This window comes from Dama dama, chromosome 8, assembly GCF_033118175.1.
Source record: "Dama dama isolate Ldn47 chromosome 8, ASM3311817v1, whole genome shotgun sequence".
NCBI classification, from domain to species: domain Eukaryota; kingdom Metazoa; phylum Chordata; class Mammalia; order Artiodactyla; family Cervidae; genus Dama; species Dama dama.
This window is the reverse complement of record NC_083688.1, coordinates 13,851,203-13,872,348: the sequence shown is the minus strand read 5'-3', so window position 1 is coordinate 13,872,348 and position 21,146 is coordinate 13,851,203. Positions and strand designations below refer to the sequence as shown.

At 58.9% G+C, this 21,146-nt stretch overlaps 1 protein-coding gene across 1 annotated transcript in view; it reads left to right on the top strand.

Annotated features, from left to right (window-relative positions):
- The first annotated feature begins 1,936 nt into the window (after window positions 1-1,936).
- ADGRB2 (adhesion G protein-coupled receptor B2) overlaps window positions 1,937-21,146 on the top strand; it is a 36,742-nt gene continuing 17,532 nt past the window's right edge. Inside the window, exons 1-3 of the mRNA XM_061148437.1 lie at window positions 1,937-1,980; window positions 8,851-9,682; window positions 20,857-20,940. Coding sequence (XP_061004420.1) covers window positions 8,866-9,682; window positions 20,857-20,940 — 901 coding nt within the window. The 5' untranslated portion in view covers window positions 1,937-1,980; window positions 8,851-8,865. The remainder of the gene's footprint in view (window positions 1,981-8,850; window positions 9,683-20,856; window positions 20,941-21,146) is intronic.

Here is a 21,146-nt window from a genome sequence, read left to right as displayed (position 1 = left end):
GAGCCCTGCCTGCCGGTGCTAGGCCCAAGGCACAGGCCTCCTTGGGCTCTCGTTGGGAGAGGAAAGGTGCCAGCCCTCCTGCCTGCTTCATCCAACCTCATAAATTGCCTTAAGGTGACAGGTGAGATTCCTTCATTGCTCCTTATTACCTCCTTCTATTAAAGTCGATAATCTCTCACAATCACTCACAACAAATGTCACGGAGACTGCTGGAGAGGCGAGAGATGGAGGGAGGGAATGGGGGGGGGGGCTTTTTCTCTGGTACTGACCCTGGGAAGAGGTGGTCTTATCCTGCCCCATATCACAGGAGACACAAATTCAAGGTGCTCCCGTAGAGAGGTGGGGTTGGGATTGGATGGACTGGGGACTTCCTTGCTTCCCAGGTTTGGCCTCCTCCTGGTCAGAGAACCTTCAAGAAGTAGAGTTCCTGAAACCATCCCACCCTCACTGCAAAGCTGCCCCCTGCTGGCTACTCCTCTGACCAGAGCCCTCCGATTAACCTACTTGTCTTTGGCGGAAGTGGTGTGTCCCTGGTCTGCCCACCTTCCTGGTGGCAACAAGCCCAGGCCACAAACCGCCCCACCAGGGCCCGGAGCCATGGGCATCTCCCTGAGTGCTGTCTTTACTGTGTGGGCTCTGGCCCCACCCAACTGTTCCTGGGTGCATTGCCAGGATGGGGAGGGGGTGGGCCTGTAGGTTTCTGCTGCTTCTACACAAACAGATGCAACATGGGGGCGCCCCTGGCACATGGAAAGGCACTTGGGGGAATAGACAGGCACTCAGGAAAACATGTAACACACCGCACACGTGTAGCATCCCCGTGCCGAGGGACATGCAACACGGCCCAGTTTACACAGGAGTATGCACCAAACAGCACACTGCAGTGAACATGTGTGGCTCCTACATACAAGTGATGCGCAGCATTCGGCACATATGTGGCACTTGGAAGCGTGCACATCTATAGCATCCTTACCCACAGGAACAAGCAACATGCATGCAGGATCTGAGCACACACTAACGCACCGTGCATGTGTGTGGCGGTTGCATGCAGAGCCAGGCTACGTTGCAGGGCACACAGGGCACCTGTATGCATAAGCATATGCAAAGTTCAGTGCACAGTGAGGGGCACCTGCACGCACAGGGGTATGCAATTTGCCGTGCACACGGGGAAAGGGGGGTGGGAACGCTTCAGCCCTCAGGGCCCCAGAGACCCTGGTTGCGCGAGATGCCTCGGGCCTGGGGTATCTCCGGAGTGGTGTCGCGGATCGCCTCATCCTGCGGTCCAGGAGGCCGAGGGAGGGGCGGGGGCTTACCCGGGGCTTCTCCCGCGCCGGCGCCGGCGCCGGGGGCCCAGGGCGGGGAGGGGGAGGGTGCGCTTGGCTCGGCTGGCGCTGCTCCCCCTTTAACAGGAGGCGGCGCGCGTCGCCCCCACCCCCGTCACCCCCCTCCCGCCCCTTCTCCCGCGGCTCCTAGCGCCCAGCCCGGCGCGCGCCCCCTCCCGGGCCCGGCCCGCGCAGGCGCCGCGTCCCGCCTCGGCCGTCACTCGGCCCGGCGCGCGCTGCGGGCAGCGGCCGGAGCGGCCGGAGGAACCCGGTTTGGCGGCGGCGGCGTTCGGAGACCGAGGAGGATGCGGCGCCGGCTTCTAGAGCCCTGGGCTGCGGCCGCCGCCCGCGAATAGGAGGCGGCGCGCAGCGCGGGCGGTGCTCGGGGCGGAGGAGCGGGGAGCCGGGGGGTGGGGGGCGGCGTGGCGAGGAGGCGGCGGCAGGAGCCCGCGCCCGGCCCGGCGCCCGCCCGCCCCGCGCGGCTCCGCGGCGCCTTTTCTGCACCCGCCGCTCGGCGGAGCGGGAGCCTCGGCCCTCCGCGCGGCTGCAGCGAGCTGCCCCGCGCCCGGCCAAGCCCCCGCCTTAGGGATGGCAAACTTGCGCCCCGTGGCCGCCTCCGCCAGCGCCGGCCCCCGCTCCTGCTGCTGACGGCGCCCAGGTGAGTGCTCGGCCCCAGACCGCGCCCGGGCCCGCACTGAGCCCTCCCGGCGCGGTCCGATTTCCTCACCGGACCGGACTAGGGGCGCTCCCCCAGCCCACCTCTGCCGAATTCTCCCCCGCCCGAACTGAGTTCGTTCAGCATCTATTTACCCACTCGCATCTCTTTGGGAACTTACAAGCCTGGGGCCGAGGTCCCCTTCATCTCTGGTGAGTCCCTTTTCTGTCCCTCCTTACCCATCTCTGCCAAAGCCCCTCGCTCTTGTCCCCCAGCTCTGACCCAGACCTACCCCCATCGTTCCCTCAAGTCTTTTCCTGATCGGATCCTGGATCCGGGGTTGCGCCCCCACCCTTGAATAGAATCCCTCTCTCCAACCTGCAACTCGACTGTGTCTCCCCCGTTAATCCCCCCTCCTCGTCTGGGGCTGAAGCCTGCTCCTCCCCTCCACTTCATCTCTGCACAGAGTCCTTCCTGTCCTCGTCCATGTCTGCCCACAGTTACTGCCTTTCCCCGCACCGGTAACCCGACCATGCTTCCCCCTCTTATTTCTGTCCTGATTGCCCCCTCCCCCATATCTGCCCGGGCGTCCCGCTATCCCTCACCAATCTCTGCTGCAAGTCCCCTCCCCCTCAGCCTGGACTTGGGGCCGTGTCCCCCATGTCTACTCCGAGCCCCCTCCTCTCCAGCCTGGGATCTCGACTGGCCCCGCATCCCTGCCTCCCTTGTCCATCTTTGGTCAGAGTCTCTCTGTCCATCCCCCATTCCTCTTTTTCCACCCCCAGGGCATAGAGCTGGGCACCAAACGCACCCTCCCGCAGCCCCGGGGGCTGGCACGATGGGGGGCGGGGGGTGTTGCGGGTTGTAGGCTCTGAAGTTGGCGGCCACTCCCGCAGTCAGCTGGGTCCGAGAGAAGTCCTCCGCGCCACGGCCAGTGCGGAGCGGGCGAAGGGTCTGGTGCCCGCGGGGGGAGGGGCTCCCGGGCCAAGGGATGCTGCCTGCCTGCCCGCCTCGCCAGCTGCCGGCCGGGCCCCTGGGTGTCCTCTGGCGCCCCCTGCCCGCAGTCCTGGACCCGCCGCCCCTTTTCCTCCCGCGGGCAACCCTAGGTTTCCGCAGCCCGAGCATCAGCGGTGGCTGCGGGACTGGCGCTGGGAAGTCCCTGAGGAGAGGAGATTGGTGGGCGAGGCTGGGTGCTCCCTCGTGCTAGCAGTGCGGGAACAGTCCTGGTTGTCTGGCCATATGCTCTGGGGATGGGGTGTGGGGTGGGCAGGAGGGCTTATCCCAGGAGCCCTGTGAGCCCCCAGGTACAGACCAGCAGGACTGGCCCCTGGATTTGAGGCGGTCTGGTTAGGATTGTTTGGGCTTGGGCAGGTGTCCCCGGAGAGCCTCTGCCTGTCTACCCCATGGCAGTACCCACTAGATAGGGATGGGGGCAAAAGTGGGCTCTGGCTTGGGCATGAAGTAGGCAGTGGGGGAATCCACTTGGCCCTGCCTGGGACAGAAAGGGGACCTAGGGAGCATCCCTAGAGCTGCCACAGGGGTGAGGGTCAGTGTGGACCCTGCAGGGTATGCCCTAGTTGGATGGGGGCCTTGAGGGAGGGTCTTCCTTGGACCAAGATTGACAGATTTCTCCGCTCTTCTTCCCTTGTCTGCCTTCTCCTCCCCTTTTCTTTCCCCCTCCCCCATCACTCTTTAGAAGGAGCTAGGTTCAGTCTGGGGTGGGTGTGTGTGGCAGGCATTTCTCTAACCCACGGTGAGGTCCCAGCTAGTCCCTGCCCTCTTCCCTCTCTCCCAACCTCCAGGAAATGGAGCTGAGTAAGTAGTTAGAAACTCAGCTTTTGGTTGGATAACCTGGGTTCAAAACTGTGTGACCTGGGCAAGCTATATAACCTTTTTGAGTCTCAGTTGGCCCTCCATAAAATGGGTCAGTGGTATATCTAATGGTATATCTAATGGTATCTAATGGTATTAGGTAGTTTGTATAGAGAGTCTAGCACCTAATAATGCTTGACAATGATAGGTGTGTTGGGCTATTTCCTCTTCAAGGCCAAGGTCAAGCCCCTCTCCACTCCACACCACTCCTTATCCCAGAGGAGAAAGGCAGGACAAGTTCTGTGACACTGTTCCAGCCTCCAGGATAATAAAGCCAGAAAACAGCTCCAGGGCCCATCATGATGGGTCCAGGGAGCCAGTGACCATTAGTCTCCCCAACTACTCACCCATCCTTCAACATCCCCGCTAGACTCCTGTGTGATCAGAGGGGCATCCGTGAAAAGCCAAGGCCTCTGAAATACTGGCTCAAGTGCAGAGGCTGGGGAGGTGGAGGAACCCCAGCCAAGGTCCCCCAAGTTAGGCTGCCTCTTAGTGGGGGCTCATGCAGGGAATCAGTCCCAGAGGAGCAAATGGGGGCACAGAAGAGCCACTACCTACCCCCCTCGGGAGGAGAGATATCATCAGGAACTTTCCAGGGCAGTTAGTGCTCCAGGTCAGAGTTAGGGGGCAACTTGGCTAGAAGGCCCCCAAGAGCTGGAAGAAACCTGGCTTTGGCGGGCAAGAGGGAGAGAGAATGCTCGAACCCATGACGTTCTGCTGGGCCGGAAGCCCTCTGGGCAGCGTGGCTGGGTCTGGGGCCCACCGGGGAGTCGTAGCCTCCTGCCTGTCCAGGCAGCCCTGACATTGGGGAACAAAAGCTTTCGGTTCCTGTAGCAACGGCGGCTCCAGCTGCTGCAAAGTTCCGGGAGGCGGGCGGAGGGCGGCTGAGTCACCGACCCCTCCCCCGCCGCCTGCCCGGCACCGCCCCCGCCCCCCGCCCGGGGGGCTAGGGGACCGCATCCTAGCGGTGTGCGGGAAGGCCCTGGAGCACCCGCGTCCTCAGACACTCTGCCCGCCGAAGAGGGAGGGGCGGCACTGGGGAGGGTCGCCCCTCCTGTGTCTGGCTCGTCGGCTCTCGAGGCAGGATGGAGGGTGGGTGCCCTCCCGGGTGCCAGAGCTCCGCGAGAGGGGTCCTTGAAGACCCAGACCCAGGCCGGGGCCAGGGCGGGGGACCTCGAGGCGCTGCGTGGGGGTCGCCGCCCGCGTGTTGGCCAGGGCTCGGCCGCGCAGCGAGCGCCCGGGAGGCGGAGGGTGAGTGACGGGCAGGCGAATTGGAGCTGCCAGGTGGATAAACGCGACGGATGTGCGCGCGGACGCGCCCCTACCCCATCCGCCGCCCCTCCCCCGCCCGCGGCCCGGGGCAGCCGGCTCCCACCACCAAGCGCCCCTGCTTCCAGCCGTCGGGAGGCTAGGGGTCGATCCCAGGGATCCCGGAGACCCAGCTCTTTGCCCTGAGATGCCCCTCCCCGCCGCGCTACCCACCATGCCCCCTCCCGCTCCAGTCTGATCTTGGTCCTTCCAGCTGCTGGAAAAGCCACGGATTCCCTCACTGGTGCAGAAGGGACGCCCAGGCCTGTGGGGTCAGGGAGGAAGCGGGCCTGAGTGTGCTTGGCGAGAGGGTGGGATTCTCACGTTTGAGGGCGGCAGAGGGGCACGCTAGTGAAGGGAGACTGTGGCTGGAGGAGGGGGTCCCTGAAACTGAGATGACTCCAACCAGCTCCTCGCCCCTCTCAGCCCAGAGAGGTCTTGAGGGAGGTGGCCTTCAGATTATCCTCTCCGTTAACCTCTGGACCCAGGAAGTTCTTCCTCTGATCTGACCTCCATACCCCTCCTGTCCAGCTCTGTGCATGGAAGGTTTGGTGGTCTTCCTGGACTTGCAGGTGACAAAGCTACCCTGAAGTTTAACCCAAAGAGCCTTCAGAGGCAGCGACCGCACCCTCAGCAAGAAAGAGGAGAGACTGAGGTTCTGAGAAGGGGGGTAAAGGGGAAAAGATGGTGTCAGGGGTCTCCCCTACAGACTAGCTCCGAGTTGGAAATCCCAGGGCAGGGATTGGGTCTCTGCTCCACAGAGGGAGAAACTGAGGCTCAGGGAGACTACTCACAGCTGGTGACCATCTGAGCTGCCTGTGAGGCAGGGGTCCTCCTATGTCCCTTCCCAGGAGAGGCAATCTCTGACCCATCTTAGAATTGGGCTCCTGGCCTTGTTTTGTGGGTGGGGAGTGATATAAAGAGGGACCCCCTAAAAGGTCTTACGTCACTGCAGGAACAACAAAGGTACACACCCAGGGTGAAATGCCAGAACTGATGTGAGGGGAGGTGTCTGAAGGAGACTGGCTGGTGGAGGGGGCTTGGGCAGGGTTTAGAGGTGGCTCAGTTCTGGAGAAGCCAGGCTGTGGCTCTGAAGGATAAGAGACCTAGTGCGTTTTGGCAAGTTGGAGCCTACAGAGTCTGCGGGAGCTGGGGAGTCTCAGGAGGTGGGGCTGGAGGCCTGAGCCGCTGTTTCAGGAACACCAAGGAAGGAGCAGCAGGTCAGATACTGCGTGCTACTTGGCTGTCATAGGCTGAGCTTCAAAGAACCAAACACCTGTGTGTGTGTTCACAGTAGAGAGTACATTTGCCTCTCTCTGCATGTGTATGAGTGTCTGGCTCTTGACAGCCTTGTACATGTGAGTGTGTGTGCCTCGTGTGCATTGAGTTCACTCATCTGGGGCTTACGCTGATCTCTGTGCATGTGTTATCTTTTCACATGCAGAATGCCTGGCTAGACATGTGTCTGTGCATCCATGCTTTTGTGTGCATGTCTGCAGGGCACAGGGGTGTTGGTGAGTTTGTGCGTGGAGATTCCCTGATCTGCTCTCAGTGGGGGAGACAAGGCCAGTTATAATGAGCCCCCTCCTCCCCTCTACTGAACTGCAGCCATGGCCTGAATTTTGCAGCCTGCTTAAAAATAATTGGGGGCAGCGGGGGGATTGGATGTCACTCATTGTCAGCCGCTGGCTTTTGCTGGTGCCTGGTGCCGCAGCAGGCTGGCTGGGCTGGACGATTGGTTTGGGACAGGCATGATGTGAAGCGAAAAGGCCAGGGGTCTGGTCCCTTTTCTAGCTCTGGGGGCAGGTGGAGTAGAAGCACAGCCTATCCTGGCTTCTGCTGAATAAATCCAGATGGGTCTTTGGAGGAGGGTTGGGGCGGTTCCTCCTGAATCAGTGCTCCTGCCTGGAACCTGCTTCCCCTCCCGTCTGTGGCCCAGGATGGGCAAGTGTGTGTCTGTGGTCGGGGCCTGGGGCCTGGCTCAGAGTGGTAGCATATGGGATCTGGGGCAGTGAGGTGTTCCCTGGAGGCTGCACAGTGTTTGGAGTTCTGGGGTTCTAATTCCTCTCCATTGCCCCCCGCCCCCTCACCGCCTCTAGCCTCTATCTAGACCCCTGAACAGCCACAGCTCCCTGGGGGAGCAGCTGTGTCCTGGGACAGCCTAGCCACACCCTGTGAGTTATCCTAGGTTTGTGTAGGGCTTGGGCCGGAAGCCTGAGTAGCAGGGAAGGGGACAGAGCAGGAGGCTACAGGTGGATGTGGGAGAAACCGGGCTGGGGTCTTGGGTCCTGGACTCTGGTCTCAGCCAGGCTTCTTTGGGAGTGATCTTGCGCACACTGCCTCCCTTCTCGGAGCCTCATCTTTTCTCCTCTAATGTGGAACAACCAGGCTCTAGGGGCCCATCCAGTGCTGTGAGCTATGCTTCGGGCATGGAGGAGGGAGGCAGTGTGGATCCCTTCTGGGGGCAGGGCTGGAAGTGGGTCTCAGGCAGCCCAGGCGCAGCTCTCTGCCATCTGGACAGCTGGGGTGGAGGCCGTGCGCAGTGGCTCTGGCTGATCTGGCAGGTGAGAGACACCTGCAGCACCCCCACATCCCTTGTCCACAAGCGGGTGACTGTTTGTGTGCCCATCAACTCGGGTCCTAGTTACCTGCCCATGCCCTGAGTCCATTCACAGCTGCTGGGAGCTCAGCTTAGTGCTTTGGGGGGAGGTGGAAATCAATGAACTCTGGTCTCCCCTCCTTGAGCTTGAAGGCTCAAGAGACGAGCAAGCTAGCCCTAGGGAGACAGCAGGGGACAGTGGTCACAACTGGATGATACAGACTTTCAGGAAAGGGCTGTGGCAGCTAAGAGCAGGGAGACAGCTCCGTGGCCTCCCAGAGCCAGGCCCTAGCAGGCCAGGAGCCAGGCCTTGGAGGATAAGCCCTTGGAGGGGAAGAGGAGTCAGAGCGGAACAGTGCACCCATTTTGCAGATGCCTCTCCCCCTGGTTTCCAGCAGGAAGTTCACACAGCGGTAGTCATGACTTTCATGCCTGCGATGCCCTCCCATGGGCACGGCTCAGGCGGTGCTCAGTCCCTGGCACACAGGCGGTAACTCCTCCCCTTTGTCTCCCACTCAGTAAAGCAGAGTGAGTGAGAGTGACTTTGTTCCGGGAATAACCTTGATTTGCTCTGATTTATAAAAAAGCAAATCGTTGTCAAACATTGCTACTTTGACAATGACTGCTGGATTATGTGTGACGCGCCTCACAGCCGATCACGACACATTGCAACTCTGAGCAGCGCCGTGCTGGAGAATAATACAAGCTGTGTGGCGGGGCTGGGGCTGGGGCTGGACCTAAACATCAGCTGAGATGCTGGCAGTGAGTGGGACTGATGGAGGAATGGTATAGTCATAGTCACAACTAATGTTTCTTAGAGACTTAGGAGATTCCAGACCCTCTCCTGCGTGCCTCTGTTTAGGAAGTCAGGGAACTGGGACTCAGAGAGGTCAAGTCCGTTGGCTTAAGATCACACAGGTGGACCTGGGTGACTTAAGAGAAGTCAAGTCCGTTCTTAAGATCACGCAGGTGGACCTGGGTGACTTAAAAGAACCTAGTCTGCGCCACGAGGCTACAACCTGCAGCGGGCCACAGGGGAATCAGCGCCCATGCTGGCTGTGCTCGGGGCCACTGACCACTGTCTCTCTCCACAGGGCAAGGGACATAGGATGACCCCAGCCTGTCCCCTCTTACTATCTGTGATTCTGTCCCTGCGCCTGGCCGCCGCCTTCGACCCCGCCCCCAGCGCCTGCTCCGCCCTGGCCTCAGGGGTGCTCTACGGGGCCTTCTCACTGCAGGACCTCTTTCCTACCATCGCCTCGGGCTGCTCCTGGACCCTGGAGAACCCAGACCCGACCAAGTACTCCCTCTACCTGCGCTTCAACCGCCAGGAGCAGGTGTGCACCCACTTTGCCCCTCGCCTGCTGCCCCTGGACCACTACCTGGTCAACTTTACCTGCCTGCGGCCCAGCCCCGAGGAGGAGGCAGAGGCCCAGGCGGGGTCGGAGCTGGGGCGGCCCGAGGAGGAGGAGGAGAAGGAGGAGGAGGAAGCCGCGGGGTTGGAGCTCTGCGGTGGTTCTGGCCCCTTCACCTTCCTGCACTTCGACAAGAACTTCGTGCAGCTGTGCCTCTCGGCCGAGCCCTCCGAGGCCCCGCGCCTGCTGGCGCCCGCGGCCCTGGCCTTCCGCTTCGTCGAGGTCTTGCTCATCAACAACAACAACTCCAGCCAGTTCACCTGCGGGGTCCTCTGCCGCTGGAGTGAGGAGTGCAGCCACGCGGCCGGCAGGGCCTGTGGCTTCGCCCAACCGGGCTGCAGCTGCCCCGGTGAGGCAGGGGCCGGCCCCGCCACCACCACCGCGCCTCCGGGTCCTCCTGCTGCCCACACCCTGTCCAATGCCCTGGTGCCCGGGGGCCCCGCCCCACCTGCCGAGGCTGACTTGCACTCGGGGAGCAGCAATGACTTGTTCACCACGGAGATGAGATATGGTGAGTCTGAGCAGGGCCCAGGTGGGGCGGGAGTGTCCGGAGGATTGATGGTGCCCATCTCAGCAGATCCTGGGGTGTTCATATGGTTGTTCACCAGTGTCCCTTCTGGGTTCTGCTTTATCCAAGTGTGGGAGTCACCAAAGTGAATTGTGGGGGGGGCGGCGGTCAGACCTCCCTCTGGAAGAGTTTGCAGTCTGGGTGGATGAATGGGGGCACAGATCAAGCAAAGGAGTGTGATAAACCCAGGGAGGGGACCCCCCTAGCTGGGCAATCAGGGAAGGCTTCCTGAAGAAAGCGATACAGGAGCAGAGATCAAAAGGACAAGTGGAAACAAGCCAAGCCAAAGCAGTGGTGAGGGCATTCCAGGCAGAGAGAGGAGCGTGTACAAAGGCTCAAAGCTGGGAATGACCGTAGCAGGCCTTGGCATTGCAGGCGGACAAGGTTTCCTGGAGGCTGGAGTAGGCAGGGCGCAGGGACATCTTCCTGCCCACACGGGTCAGTGAGTTTTGCCTGTGGCCCCAGGGTCAGGGCAGAGGAAGGAGCAGAAGAATGTGAAGAGGCCTAGCTTCTTCGAGGCTGCCTTGGAGGGCTGGCCTGGCTCAACTCCCAGTGTCCCCTGTCTTCCCCCTCTGGGCCCACGTCTTCTGGGACCAAGGCTGCCAGCTGCTGGAGCTTCCTGCTGAGTGGGCAAAAGCTCTCCGAGCCCTTGAGTCCTGCCTGCTCCCCCTCCCACCCCAGCTCCTGCCGCCACGGCCACCTTCTGCTGACTCTCCTTCCTGCCACTTCAAGGCCCCGAGACCCTCAGCTGGGTCCTATGTGTCTGCTGAATGGGGCTGGGTCAGGGACTGGCCAGGGGGCCCAGGACGTGGGGGTGGGAGGGAGGCAGATTTGGGATGTGGTTTCTAGCTCTGGTACTAACAGGGAGTTCCCCCACCCCCAACCCTTTCTGGGCTTCAGTTTCCCCATTTGAGATAACAGGTGCTGGCCAACCGTCGGGAGGCTTCATGCACTGACGGAAGTCAGAAGGGACCTTCTGGATCAGGCTGAGAACATTGACAGGGAGACAGGGGGTCTCGCGTAAGGGCTGCTGGGAGCATTGGAGGAGTAGGACTGTTCCCGTGCCTGCTTTGGAGACAGAGCCTGGAAGTTGGGAGCTGTCTTTGTTACACTGAGTAGATACTGGTTTACTTCCATCAGTGTTTTTGGCTGTAAAATGGGAGATAGCCCTGGTTTAATTAGAGACGGTTTATCATGACAATGGCCTCTCCCAGGGCTCTGGGGGAGACGCTTCTCAGCCTCCCCCGTGAGACTTCTGGCATCACGCCCATCCATGGCAAGTGCCCAGTGGCCTTGCTCGGGCCTCTCCCCTAGGCCACCTTGGCCTCTCACAGCGGTCGATGAAGCCGTCGAAGTGACAGCCAGGCCGTGGGCAGGCTACAGGCCCTGGAGGCTGGCCTGGGATTTAGTGCCTGCAGGAAGAAATTGAATTTCGCTTCTTTGTCGAACATCAGCGGAGAGCGCCAGGCGTATATCAGGAGGTTTATGGCTCCTCCTGCCTGGCTGCCACCGCCTGTCACTGTATGGGGGCCTCCCCCATTGTGCTCAGCAGAGGACAGGTTCTTTTGTCTGGCTTTCCTTGTGGTCCATAGGCCCAGTGGTCCGCAGTGGATGGAGAGAGGCTCTGCCCTCCTGGGCGGGCACCATCCGGGCAGGCTGCCATGTGGAGCACAGAGCCAGGAGCAGCCAGCTGGGCTTGGCTGAAGCCGGAAGCAGGAGTTGGTTGGTAGCTGGGGTGTCTTTAGGGGTCAGAGGGGGCCGGTGACGGGAAGGGCACCATCGTTCCCACCATTCTCCGAGCCTCCGCAGGGTCCTCTAGGACTAAGGATGGCTGGAGATTGGATGCTGGTTGTTTCTGGGCATGAAGCCTGGTATCCTCTCTGAGTAGGGAGCCTTGGGCTTCCAGCTCATGCCCCTTGCCCTTCTTGGCATGTTGCCAGGCTGCTCCATGGGATGGTCTGCAGGCAGGGCTCTGGTAGGGAGTTGTATGGTGGGGGTGGTGATGTGACATCAGCTCTAAGTGGACTCACAGGCACACTGGTGCCCAGAGCTGGGCTGGCACAGCCCCTTCCTCTCCCTTGGTAGGCAAGAGATTCTTCCTGTTCACCACCTCTTCCCTTGGGCCCACCCTCTCTGGGGCAAGAGATGATGGGCACTTGATTCAGTTTGTTCCATGGGGCGGGGGGCATCTGAGCTGCCCAATGGCAACATCAGGACCTGAAGCGCTCTGTGCCCAGTGGCGGCATCACCTCGGCCAAGCCCCTGGCCTCACCTCCGTGCTTCCCCTCACCTCCTCTCCACTGGGCCAGGTGGGCACTTGGACCAGCTCCAGGAGAACTGGCTGGCACACATGGGGCTGCCGGCTTGAGGACAAGATCGGTGGGATGGTGGTGAACAGAAAGCGTGAGATCCCCGTGCCAGCCCCTCCACCAGGCACCGGGGTAAGGGGAGCAGTGCTCATTTTCTCTGGGGCCTCCCAGGTAGTTTCAACGCAAGGCCAAGCAGGGTGGAGCTGGGTTGGTACTGGGAGAGCGATGAGGCTGGGAGCGGCGTGGCTGGGCCCGCCTCAGAACCGAGTGCATTTGACAAGAGGGTACAGACGCCTGTTAATTTCACGCAAACTGCCTTTGATAGATCTCTTGTTATTTTTGGTGAGTTGAGCCATAAATTTGTGCCATCTTGCTGCCGCAATCTGTTAAGTGGAGTGGGGGGGAGAGGAAGAAAGGGAAGGCAGGCAGGAAGGAGCTCCACGGAGGACAGGCACAGAGGCTGGCTGAGGCCAGGGCTGGAAGGCGGGGGATAGAGGTGGTACCTGCTGTAGAGCCCAGCTTCCGGGAGCCGGGCCTCAACCCGCAGTTCCTGCCCACTGATCCTCAACTTGAGGTGTGGCTGCGCCAGGAGACGTCTGGGAGAAAGTGTCCTTGCACCCCCTTCCCTCCTTTGCCACACTCCCTGCCTCCCTCCAGGGCCACTGTCCCACCCTTGGCCGGATGCTACTGGCAGACCGTTCCCATCATCCAGGCTCCATTCTGGAGGCATAGCCACCAGGTGAGCCTGAAGCCCCCTGAGTGTTGGGCCTGGGGTGGGCAAGAATGGGTTCAGATCCCGCTCTGCCACTGCTGCTGGGTGACTTGGACAAGGCACGCCCCACTGGAGCCTCAGGACCCCCAGTTCTCTATGTGTGTCCCTTCCCTGATTCGGCCTCGGTTATGGCCTAGACTCCTCGGCCTGGCATTCCAGCCCCGCCCCTGATCCAGCTGCCACCTGCTTTCTCTCTAATTCTCTCTCATGCTTTCAACCCGGGCTCCTACTGGTTCTGGAACCCTCTGCTTTCTGGCTTCCCTGCCTTTGCTTGGGCTGTTTCGCTCACCTGGAATGCCCTTTACCCTGGGTTATCCTTTGCCCCATCCTTCCAAGCACAGCTCAAGCCCTGTCTCCTCCAGGAAGCTGCCCCTTACCTGCCTAACCCAGTCCTAGATTGGCTTTCTCCTCGACAGTCAGGCCCTGCTGTCTTCCTTTGACAAGCCTGGTCTAGTGGCAGGAAGAGGGCCTCTACCTGCCTTTTAGCGTGCAGACATGGAGGAGGCAGGGCCTCTCTCAGAGAGGGTAGTGGGCAGACCTAGCACGTGTGGTACATTTCCTGGAAGATCCTTCCAGCCAGATCTTTGCTGCTGGAAATCTGTATGCTCCCTCATGGGACGGGGAGTGGGACACAGGCCCCCCAACCCCGCCCCAGACATCTCAGAGAGGACCAAGCCCCAGCCCATCCATCACACATGTCTTTGAGTCTTCATCAGAGTGGAGTTTGTGCCAGGCCTTGGAGCGGCTCTGAGTGAATGAGATCCAAGGCGAACTGGACACACCTGCCCTCTGGTGGGAGAGAGTGACCACTAGTTCAGTGGTGGTCCAGGCCATCGGCTGAAGTCGCCAAGCCCTAGGTTCAATCCCTGACACCACCACTGACAAGCTGTGTGATCACAGGCGTGTTTCCCCATCCCTGTATCATCACCTATAAAATGGGGAGAGTGGAGCTATTTTAAAGAGTAATGGTGAAGATTAAGCAAGATAATGTGGGTTAATGCTTAGCACAGTGCCTGGCACGTGGTAGACCCCTAATAAATAGGTGTGTGTTGTCAGGACTTAGTGCAATAGGTATAAATATATGTGCTGGGTGTCGAGGGAGGATGAAGAGTGAAGGATTAAACCACAAAGGGGTGGGAAAGCGGTCTAAAGAAGGTGATTCTGAGTTGGGTTTTGAGGAGTGAATAGGAATTCACTGGCCTATGAATTTTTTTCTTTAAATCAAATGGCTTTTTAAATTTAATATAGTAAAAAGAAATACCATATCATCAATGGAAAAGAAGTATCACTTATCTGAAATAGGAGATAACCAAAGAAAGTAAAAGATTCTAGCTTGACGCTCATCCTTTCTCTCGATTTGTTAGAAAAAGGAACCATCAGGTACTGGGGATGGTGGTAATGTCTCAGAGTGCACAGACACCTTCTTTCTCATGCATTTAGAAGGATTAAAAGTGACATGGGTCATATAATTTATCATCTAGACCAGGACATTTTCGAGGTTATAAATGGGGGAAGGGATATGGTTACTTCCATCAGGGCGGCAGGCCCAAACTGGACTCTCCCTGGCAGACTGGCAAATCGTCACTCTGCGGGAAGGAGACCTGGAGAGGGGCCCAGTGTTATTTCGTGGCACGTTTACGCACCTCCCCAAGTCATAGCCCCGTGCAAGGGGAAGGGCTTTCAAGGTAAAGAAGCTGCTCTTGCTGGGGCATGATGTGTGAACATGCAGGGGACTGGGGGCTATAGTAGACCAGCCTTTACTAGATGGTAGCCCCAGTGGTGGGAGATGGGGGCCAAGGCTCTGACTGCTGCCCCCAAACACTGGGACCTCATCCTATTGGTGGAGGGCCTTAAGGAAACCAGAAGTTAGGTAGCGTGGGGGAAGAGGGATGAGTCAGACGTAGTCCGTGCTCTCAGGGAGCTCCTGGCCACGTGGGGAACGTGGCAGAGACCCAGCTAGCTCTGTCAGGAGGCTGGGCAGATAGGCCAACAGCCTGGGGAGGAAGTTGTTGGAGGGGGACTGGCATTCTTGTGGGGTGTATGTACCTAGTTGCATTGTACTGCAGAGGTAGAGCCTGGAATTTACAAGAGGCACCTTACTCTGCCCTGGCCTTCCCCACTACACACCCCCCCCCCCACCCCCAGATCCTGATATACTGCTGGGATGGGGAGCCATGGAGGGACATGACAGAACTGTGTTTCAGGGGGTCAGTTGGTCCTGCTTGGGGCTCTAGGGCCAGTCTCAGGGAGGATGTAGAGAGCCCTGGGAAGAGGGGACTGCTTTGTAAATTGCATTGCTGTCTCCCTATGGAAGAGATGATTATCATGGTTATTTTTAACACGTTCATGACAAAGGAGGCTGAGGGGGCTGCACTGTGTAGAGTTTGGGGGGGGCAGGGTCTGTGGAGCGTGGAGTAGCAGGTGTGTGTAGTCCTTCTCAGGTGGCAGAGCGCCTGTGCCCGCCCTGCCTGCCAGTACTTGGGGTGAGACTAGACTGGCCCTGTGTGGTTGGGGTGGAGGAGCCCTCATGAATATTTGGTGTTTGCCGGATGCCTGTCCTGTGTCTGGAAGTTCAGAGCTGAGCCATTTGTGGAAGAAGGTCAAGGGAGATTGAGATCCTCCCTGAGGGCCCAGGAGAGAGATGAGCCCAGGATACTCACAGCTTCAGCTGGGGAGAAGGGACCTACACACACAAACCTTTGTGTAGTCAGTCTAGGGGGGCTTCCTGGAGGAGGTGGCATTTGGAATCTAGAAACTTTTGACAGATTGAGGTAGAGGAAGGGCATTCCAAGAGGTGGGAACACCATTAACAGATGAGTGGAGGGAGGAACACATTTGCATGTTCAAAGGATAACAGGAAGGGGGTGGCAGCTCCTTTTCATTAAGAGCTTATTATGCTCCAGGTGGCCCATATCTCTCATCATTTAATTCTTATGATGAATTAGGAAGTGTCATCTCTATGTTCAGTTGGAAATTCTTAAGCTCAGAGAGGTGAGGCGACTTGCCCAAGGGCACACAGCAAGACTAGGCATGCTTGGGAATCAGACCTGCATCTGTCTGGCTCCCAAATCTGTGTCCTTCCCACTGGCCCACTTGGCCTCACAGTGAGCTTGGCTGCCTGGGGGGAGGGGAAAACAGGACTGGACAGGTCAGCAGGGGCCAGAGCATGCCAGGCTCAGAGATTTGTGGTGGCTGTAGCAGTGGGAGGCACTGGTTTCCTCAGCAGGGGAGTGTGTGTGGCTGGCCTTCCAGAGGGCCACTTTGGAGGCTACAGAGGAGACTCAAAATTGATGCTTTTGAACTGTGGTGATGGAGAAGACTCTTTAGAGTCCCTTGGACTGCAAGGAGATCCAACCAGTCCATCTTAAAGGAAATCGGTCCTAAATATTCATTGGAAGGACTGATGCGGAAGCTGAAACTCCAATACTTTGGCCATCTGATGCCAGGAACTGACTCATTGGAAAAGACCCTGATGCTGGGAAAGATTGAAGGTGGGAGGAGAAGGGGATGACAGAGGATGAGATGGTTGGATGGCATTACCAACTCAATGGACTTGAGTTTGAGCAAGCTCTGGGAGATGGTGATGGACAGGGGGGCCTGGGGCGCTGCAGTCCATGGGGTCGCAAAGAGTCGGACACAACTGAGCGACTGAACTGAACTGAACGGAGGAGACTCAGGCTCGCCTGGGGGAGGGAGGGGTCTATGCGCAAAGAAACGATTAGGAAGAGGTGTAGGGAAAAAGAGAACAGAGGCAGGTATATGGGAGGCAGGGGTGGGGTGAGGGAGTAAATGGGTTCCCGTGGGAATTAGGAAAGGTGTCTCTGGGGAGGCCTGAGTTGAGCTGTATTTTGTCAGAGCCAGCACAGTTCAGTGGAACGTGGCCATGGGATGAGGCAGGCCAGAGTTCGAATCCCATATGGGCCTCTGCAGAATGAGACCTTGGAGCCTCATTAGTAGCTCATTAGTGAAATGGGCGAACCCGCCCTAATGAGGATTAAATGAGCTGATGCAGAGCACACAGTGACTGGCACATAGCAGTAGCATGGTGAATTACCTACTGCGTTATTCAGAACCAAACAGGACAATGAAGAGATTGTTCAGGATTGAGCTGGGAAGCGGGTCCCAGGTGGCAGTCAGGTGGGAAAGCTGATCAACTGTAGGGTGAGGAGCACCCTAGCCCCTGGGCCAGTCAGCTCATGGCGCTCACAGTTTTGGGGTGCTCATACCCCTTCCTGGACCGCTCTGTGTCCTCTTGGCCCAGGGTCCTCTCGCACCCTGCCCTGGTCTGGGCCCAGAGCCGGCTGGGACCCGCACGTGGCATATGTACAATAAACGTGTGTTTCAGTGGCTGACACCCTGGTCTTAGCTGCCTTCTCTCCTGGCAGGGAGAACTGGCTTTCTTCAGAGGGGGCTGGGGTAGGGATGGGGAGGGGAGGGCAGTCAATGCGGGCCCCGCTCTGTGGCCTTAGGCTTGTCCCTTACCCTTTCTGGCCCAACCCAGGAGGCTAGAAGAGGGGCTCAAGAGCTGGACCTGGAACATGTTCTGATTTTCAAATAGGGTGGATTCTAGAACCACCTCTGGTTATATGGTGAGGCTGGCCAGCAAATGGGCAGTAAGTGGTTAGTAGAGGGTGCAGTCACCACAGGAAGCAGCGTGAGCCCCTGACAAGTCAGTCAGGCTGGTCTATCATGTGGCTATGCTTGATGGGCTTAGTGGATGCCAGGTCAGGGATGGGAGGGGGTGCCACACACAACAGTGATGGCCAAGGCACTAAAAATAAGCTGGATGAGAGAACTCTCAGCTGGGTTCGCAACAGGTCAGATGGCATTTCCAGAATATTTATTAACAAATGGATGTCAGGCTTGGGGGTGGTCTTGGTGGTGGGCTGCAGGGCAGAGCTGCTACTCAAGATTACAAATGACCATTTCCAATGACCCCCATGGGGTGGGAGGAGCTAGGAGCAGTGTGTCCAGTGGTGTTTAGTGCTGTTTCTCTGGGCTGGATTCTGTTTTTGTGTTCACTGGCGGTCAGGGAGATGGCTCACCCAGCCTGCCTTCAAAAGGCTCATGGGTCAGGGGAAATTCAGTTACCAGATGGAATCATCTGTGATGAGAGCACATGTATAAGACAGGGCAGCCAACTCTGCTAGGGGAGCGAGGGATAAGACTTCAAAAACAGGGGGTCATTTGAGCTGGGTTTTGAAGGTCAAGTAGGAGTTTTCCAGTTGAAGAAGGTGGGAAACAAACAGGTTTGAGAGAAGAAGATGACCCTACTTTGGACGTAGTGAGTTTGGGGCCCCCCCCCCATCAGGGGACCTGTTTAGGAGGCAGGAAGCTGTACAGGAGTGAAGTAGGGAGGGCTTCACTCTGTCTCAGGGGAGACAGTGATGTGGGAGCAGCCATTTTGAGGGGGTTAATGAAGTCTGGGGGAGGAGGGAAACAGGACAAAGTGTGGATGCCTGATGTGGGAAGCAGCAGGAAGACCAGCCCAGTCAAGGAGGCAGGGCAGGGTGAGGAGAAAGCCAGGTGAGTCGGGGAGAGAGTGTTTCACGGCTGGAGAGTCTGCGGGGCCAAATGTTGCCGAGGAGTCATGTGGGACGAGGCCTGCAAAGTGTCCATAGGATTTAGCGACAAGGAAGGCGCTGATGACTCTGTCAAGAACGGTTTCAGCAGAAGGATGTGGTCCAAAGTCAGACTGCAGTGGATTTAAGGTGACATTTGAGGCAGGATGTGAGTGGCAGATGAGAAACTGGAGTGCCAGCCACAGACCACTCACTGATGGTGAAGGGAAGCCAAGGGCAGTAGCCAGAGAAGGCTGGAGGGTCAAAGGAGGGCTGCCCTCAGAACGGAAGAGGCATAGATCTGCTCCCCGGCTGCCACGAGGAGAATGCTGACGAGATGCTGAAGAGAGAGAAGGCAGGCGGGAGGAGTGAGAGGCAGCACGGGGCTGGGGGGCTGGCCTCTGAGAGGACAAGGACTGCAGGAAAGTTGGGAGTTGGGGGCGCTGGTAAGAAGTCAGGATGTGTGTGTGTGGAGGGGGGTGGTTTCCGTGTCAAAGCTTCTGCAGTTTCTCAGTAAAGCAGCTTGTTGCAGAGAGGGAGTAGGCGGAGGTGGGCTTGAGGAGAGAGGTCGAGGTCTGGCACAGCCGCCAAGGTGGGGGACGGGGGAGGCAGGGAGCCCTGCATGCCCAGCGGATGTGCGGCCCTGAATCTGTTGTGGTGCCAGTTGGCACAGCTGTGGATTTCTTCAGCAGCCTGGGGGTGGGCATGGAGAAGGCAGTTTGTCACAGGCTCCAGGGCCAGGGAATGGCTGAGCGGGTGTGGTGGAAGGGCTGGGTGAGGGGATTCAAGAGCCTGCCAGACATGGCTCCAGCATCTTCCTGGTGACCTCGACAGAGACAGGGCCCAAAGTGAGGCCAGGAGGGATGGCAGATGCTGTTCGAAGGGAGGAGGCCCAGGGGGCTTGAGGGGTTGGTGAGGGGAGATGGTGAAACAAAACCAGATAGTAGTGCCTTGTGAGGATTCTCCACGTCCAAGCAGGGTGCTGAGGGCCTCAGCAGGGGGTGTATACTGAGTATTGTTCTCCGGAAGTCAGAAAACAGGGTCAGAGAGCCAAAGACACTTGCCCAAGGTCACGCAGCTGGTCAGTGTCCACGCCCCAGTTAGGACCAGAGCTGACTCTGAAGCTGTCCCAGGGACAGAGGGCACACAGGTTTCAGAGATGTTGGAGAAGTTTGAGGGATGAGGCAGATCAGGTGCTAGGACTGGTGGCTGAATTGGAGGGAAGGGTCCGGGAGTGGATGAGACCGGAGGCTGGGCTGAGTGGCAGCTCAGGGCTCCTTGGACCTGCAGGTTTGCTCAGAGTGGCCACTTTCATACCTGGTCAGGAAGAGCTTTCTCTTAGGCTGGGCGGCAGGGGGCAGGAAGAGTACAACCTTCTTGAATTCCTTCCAACACGGAGTGCCTGTGCTGCGCTGACCTGGCGTTCAAAAATAGGAGAGGGAGGGCCTGGGGGTGGGGGAGAGGAGTACCTTCTAGTTTGGGGACGGTGTGGGCTGAGCCCTGTCCCAGAATTATGTTCGGGTCCCGCCTGCCCCAGCAGCCTCTACATGGGCTGGGTCTTTCTCCCCTGTATTCATGTTTGCTGCCATGCCCGCTACCCAGCCTGTGAGAGGGGGCCTGATGAGCTCATGTCTGAGCAGGAGGGCCTGGCTTTGGAGAAAGGGAGCTCCCAGCCTCTCCTCCAGGGCTGGCGGTGCTTCCCAGGCCTAGACCAGACACATAAATCAGGGCAACCCAGAGCCCAGTGAGGCGGAGCCGGGGAGCAGCTGCAGACCCCAGAGTGCCCGCTGCTCTCCGGCCATAGGGCAGTGGGGCGTTGGGTCTGCTGGATGGAGGCACCTGCCCTAGGTCCTTAGGTCTTGGAGGAGCAGCATTCTGACCTGTGTCTCCAGGTCACAGTCCAGTGCTTCTTGGGCCCCAGGCCCAGCCGCTGGCTTGGCAGGAATCATGTCCCACAGGCAGGACTGGGGGTGGTCACGGCTGCTCACCTTGGCTGTTTTTCCACCTTCGGGTCAGCCCTGCCAGGGGCAAGAGGCTGGACTTCCGGCTTACCAAGCTGTGTCATCTTGGATGAGGCACTTCCCCTCTCTCATCTTTAAACGGTGGCAATGGTCCCTACTTCCCAGGCGAGGAGGGTTTAAGACGATAGGTAAGGACAGCACTTGGCAGAGAAGCCTCCCAGAGCTCATTAATATGAGCGGCCACTCCCCTCCAGTCTCCCCTAGTCTGGCTGAGGCAAGAGGCAGAGATAGTTGTGAGGCTATGTGTGAACCCGGTGTGGCCTTCTGAGCCTCAGCTTCCTTATCTGTAAAATGGTGGTGGTGGTGGGGCAGGGGGCAGGACGTGATGCTCTCTCAGCGTCGCCTGCGGTTGGTTCCAGACCCTCCGGCTGAGGGCAAGCAGGGCCGCTCTGTGCCACTCTGGCAGGACGGAGCTGGCCTCTGCTGAGCCCCTGCCACCACCTCCGTGTTCCAGGTGAGGAGCCGGAAGAGGAACCGAAGGTGAAAACCCAGTGGCCAAGGTCTGCAGATGAGCCTGGGCTGTACATGGCGCAGACAGGTAACTCGGGCCCGCCTCCCTTCCTCTGTGGCGGGGGCCCGACTGTGTGGCGTCTGGTGGCATGTGTGCTTGGCGTGTGCCCGTCTGTGTCTGTGTCCTGGCGCTCAGTTGTGTCTCTCTGCCATGTGACGCCTGTTGGGGCAGGGCGGGGTCGCCTCTTGAAGAGCCTGTCGCTCCGGGGTCAGGGTAGGAGGATTCCTAGGAGA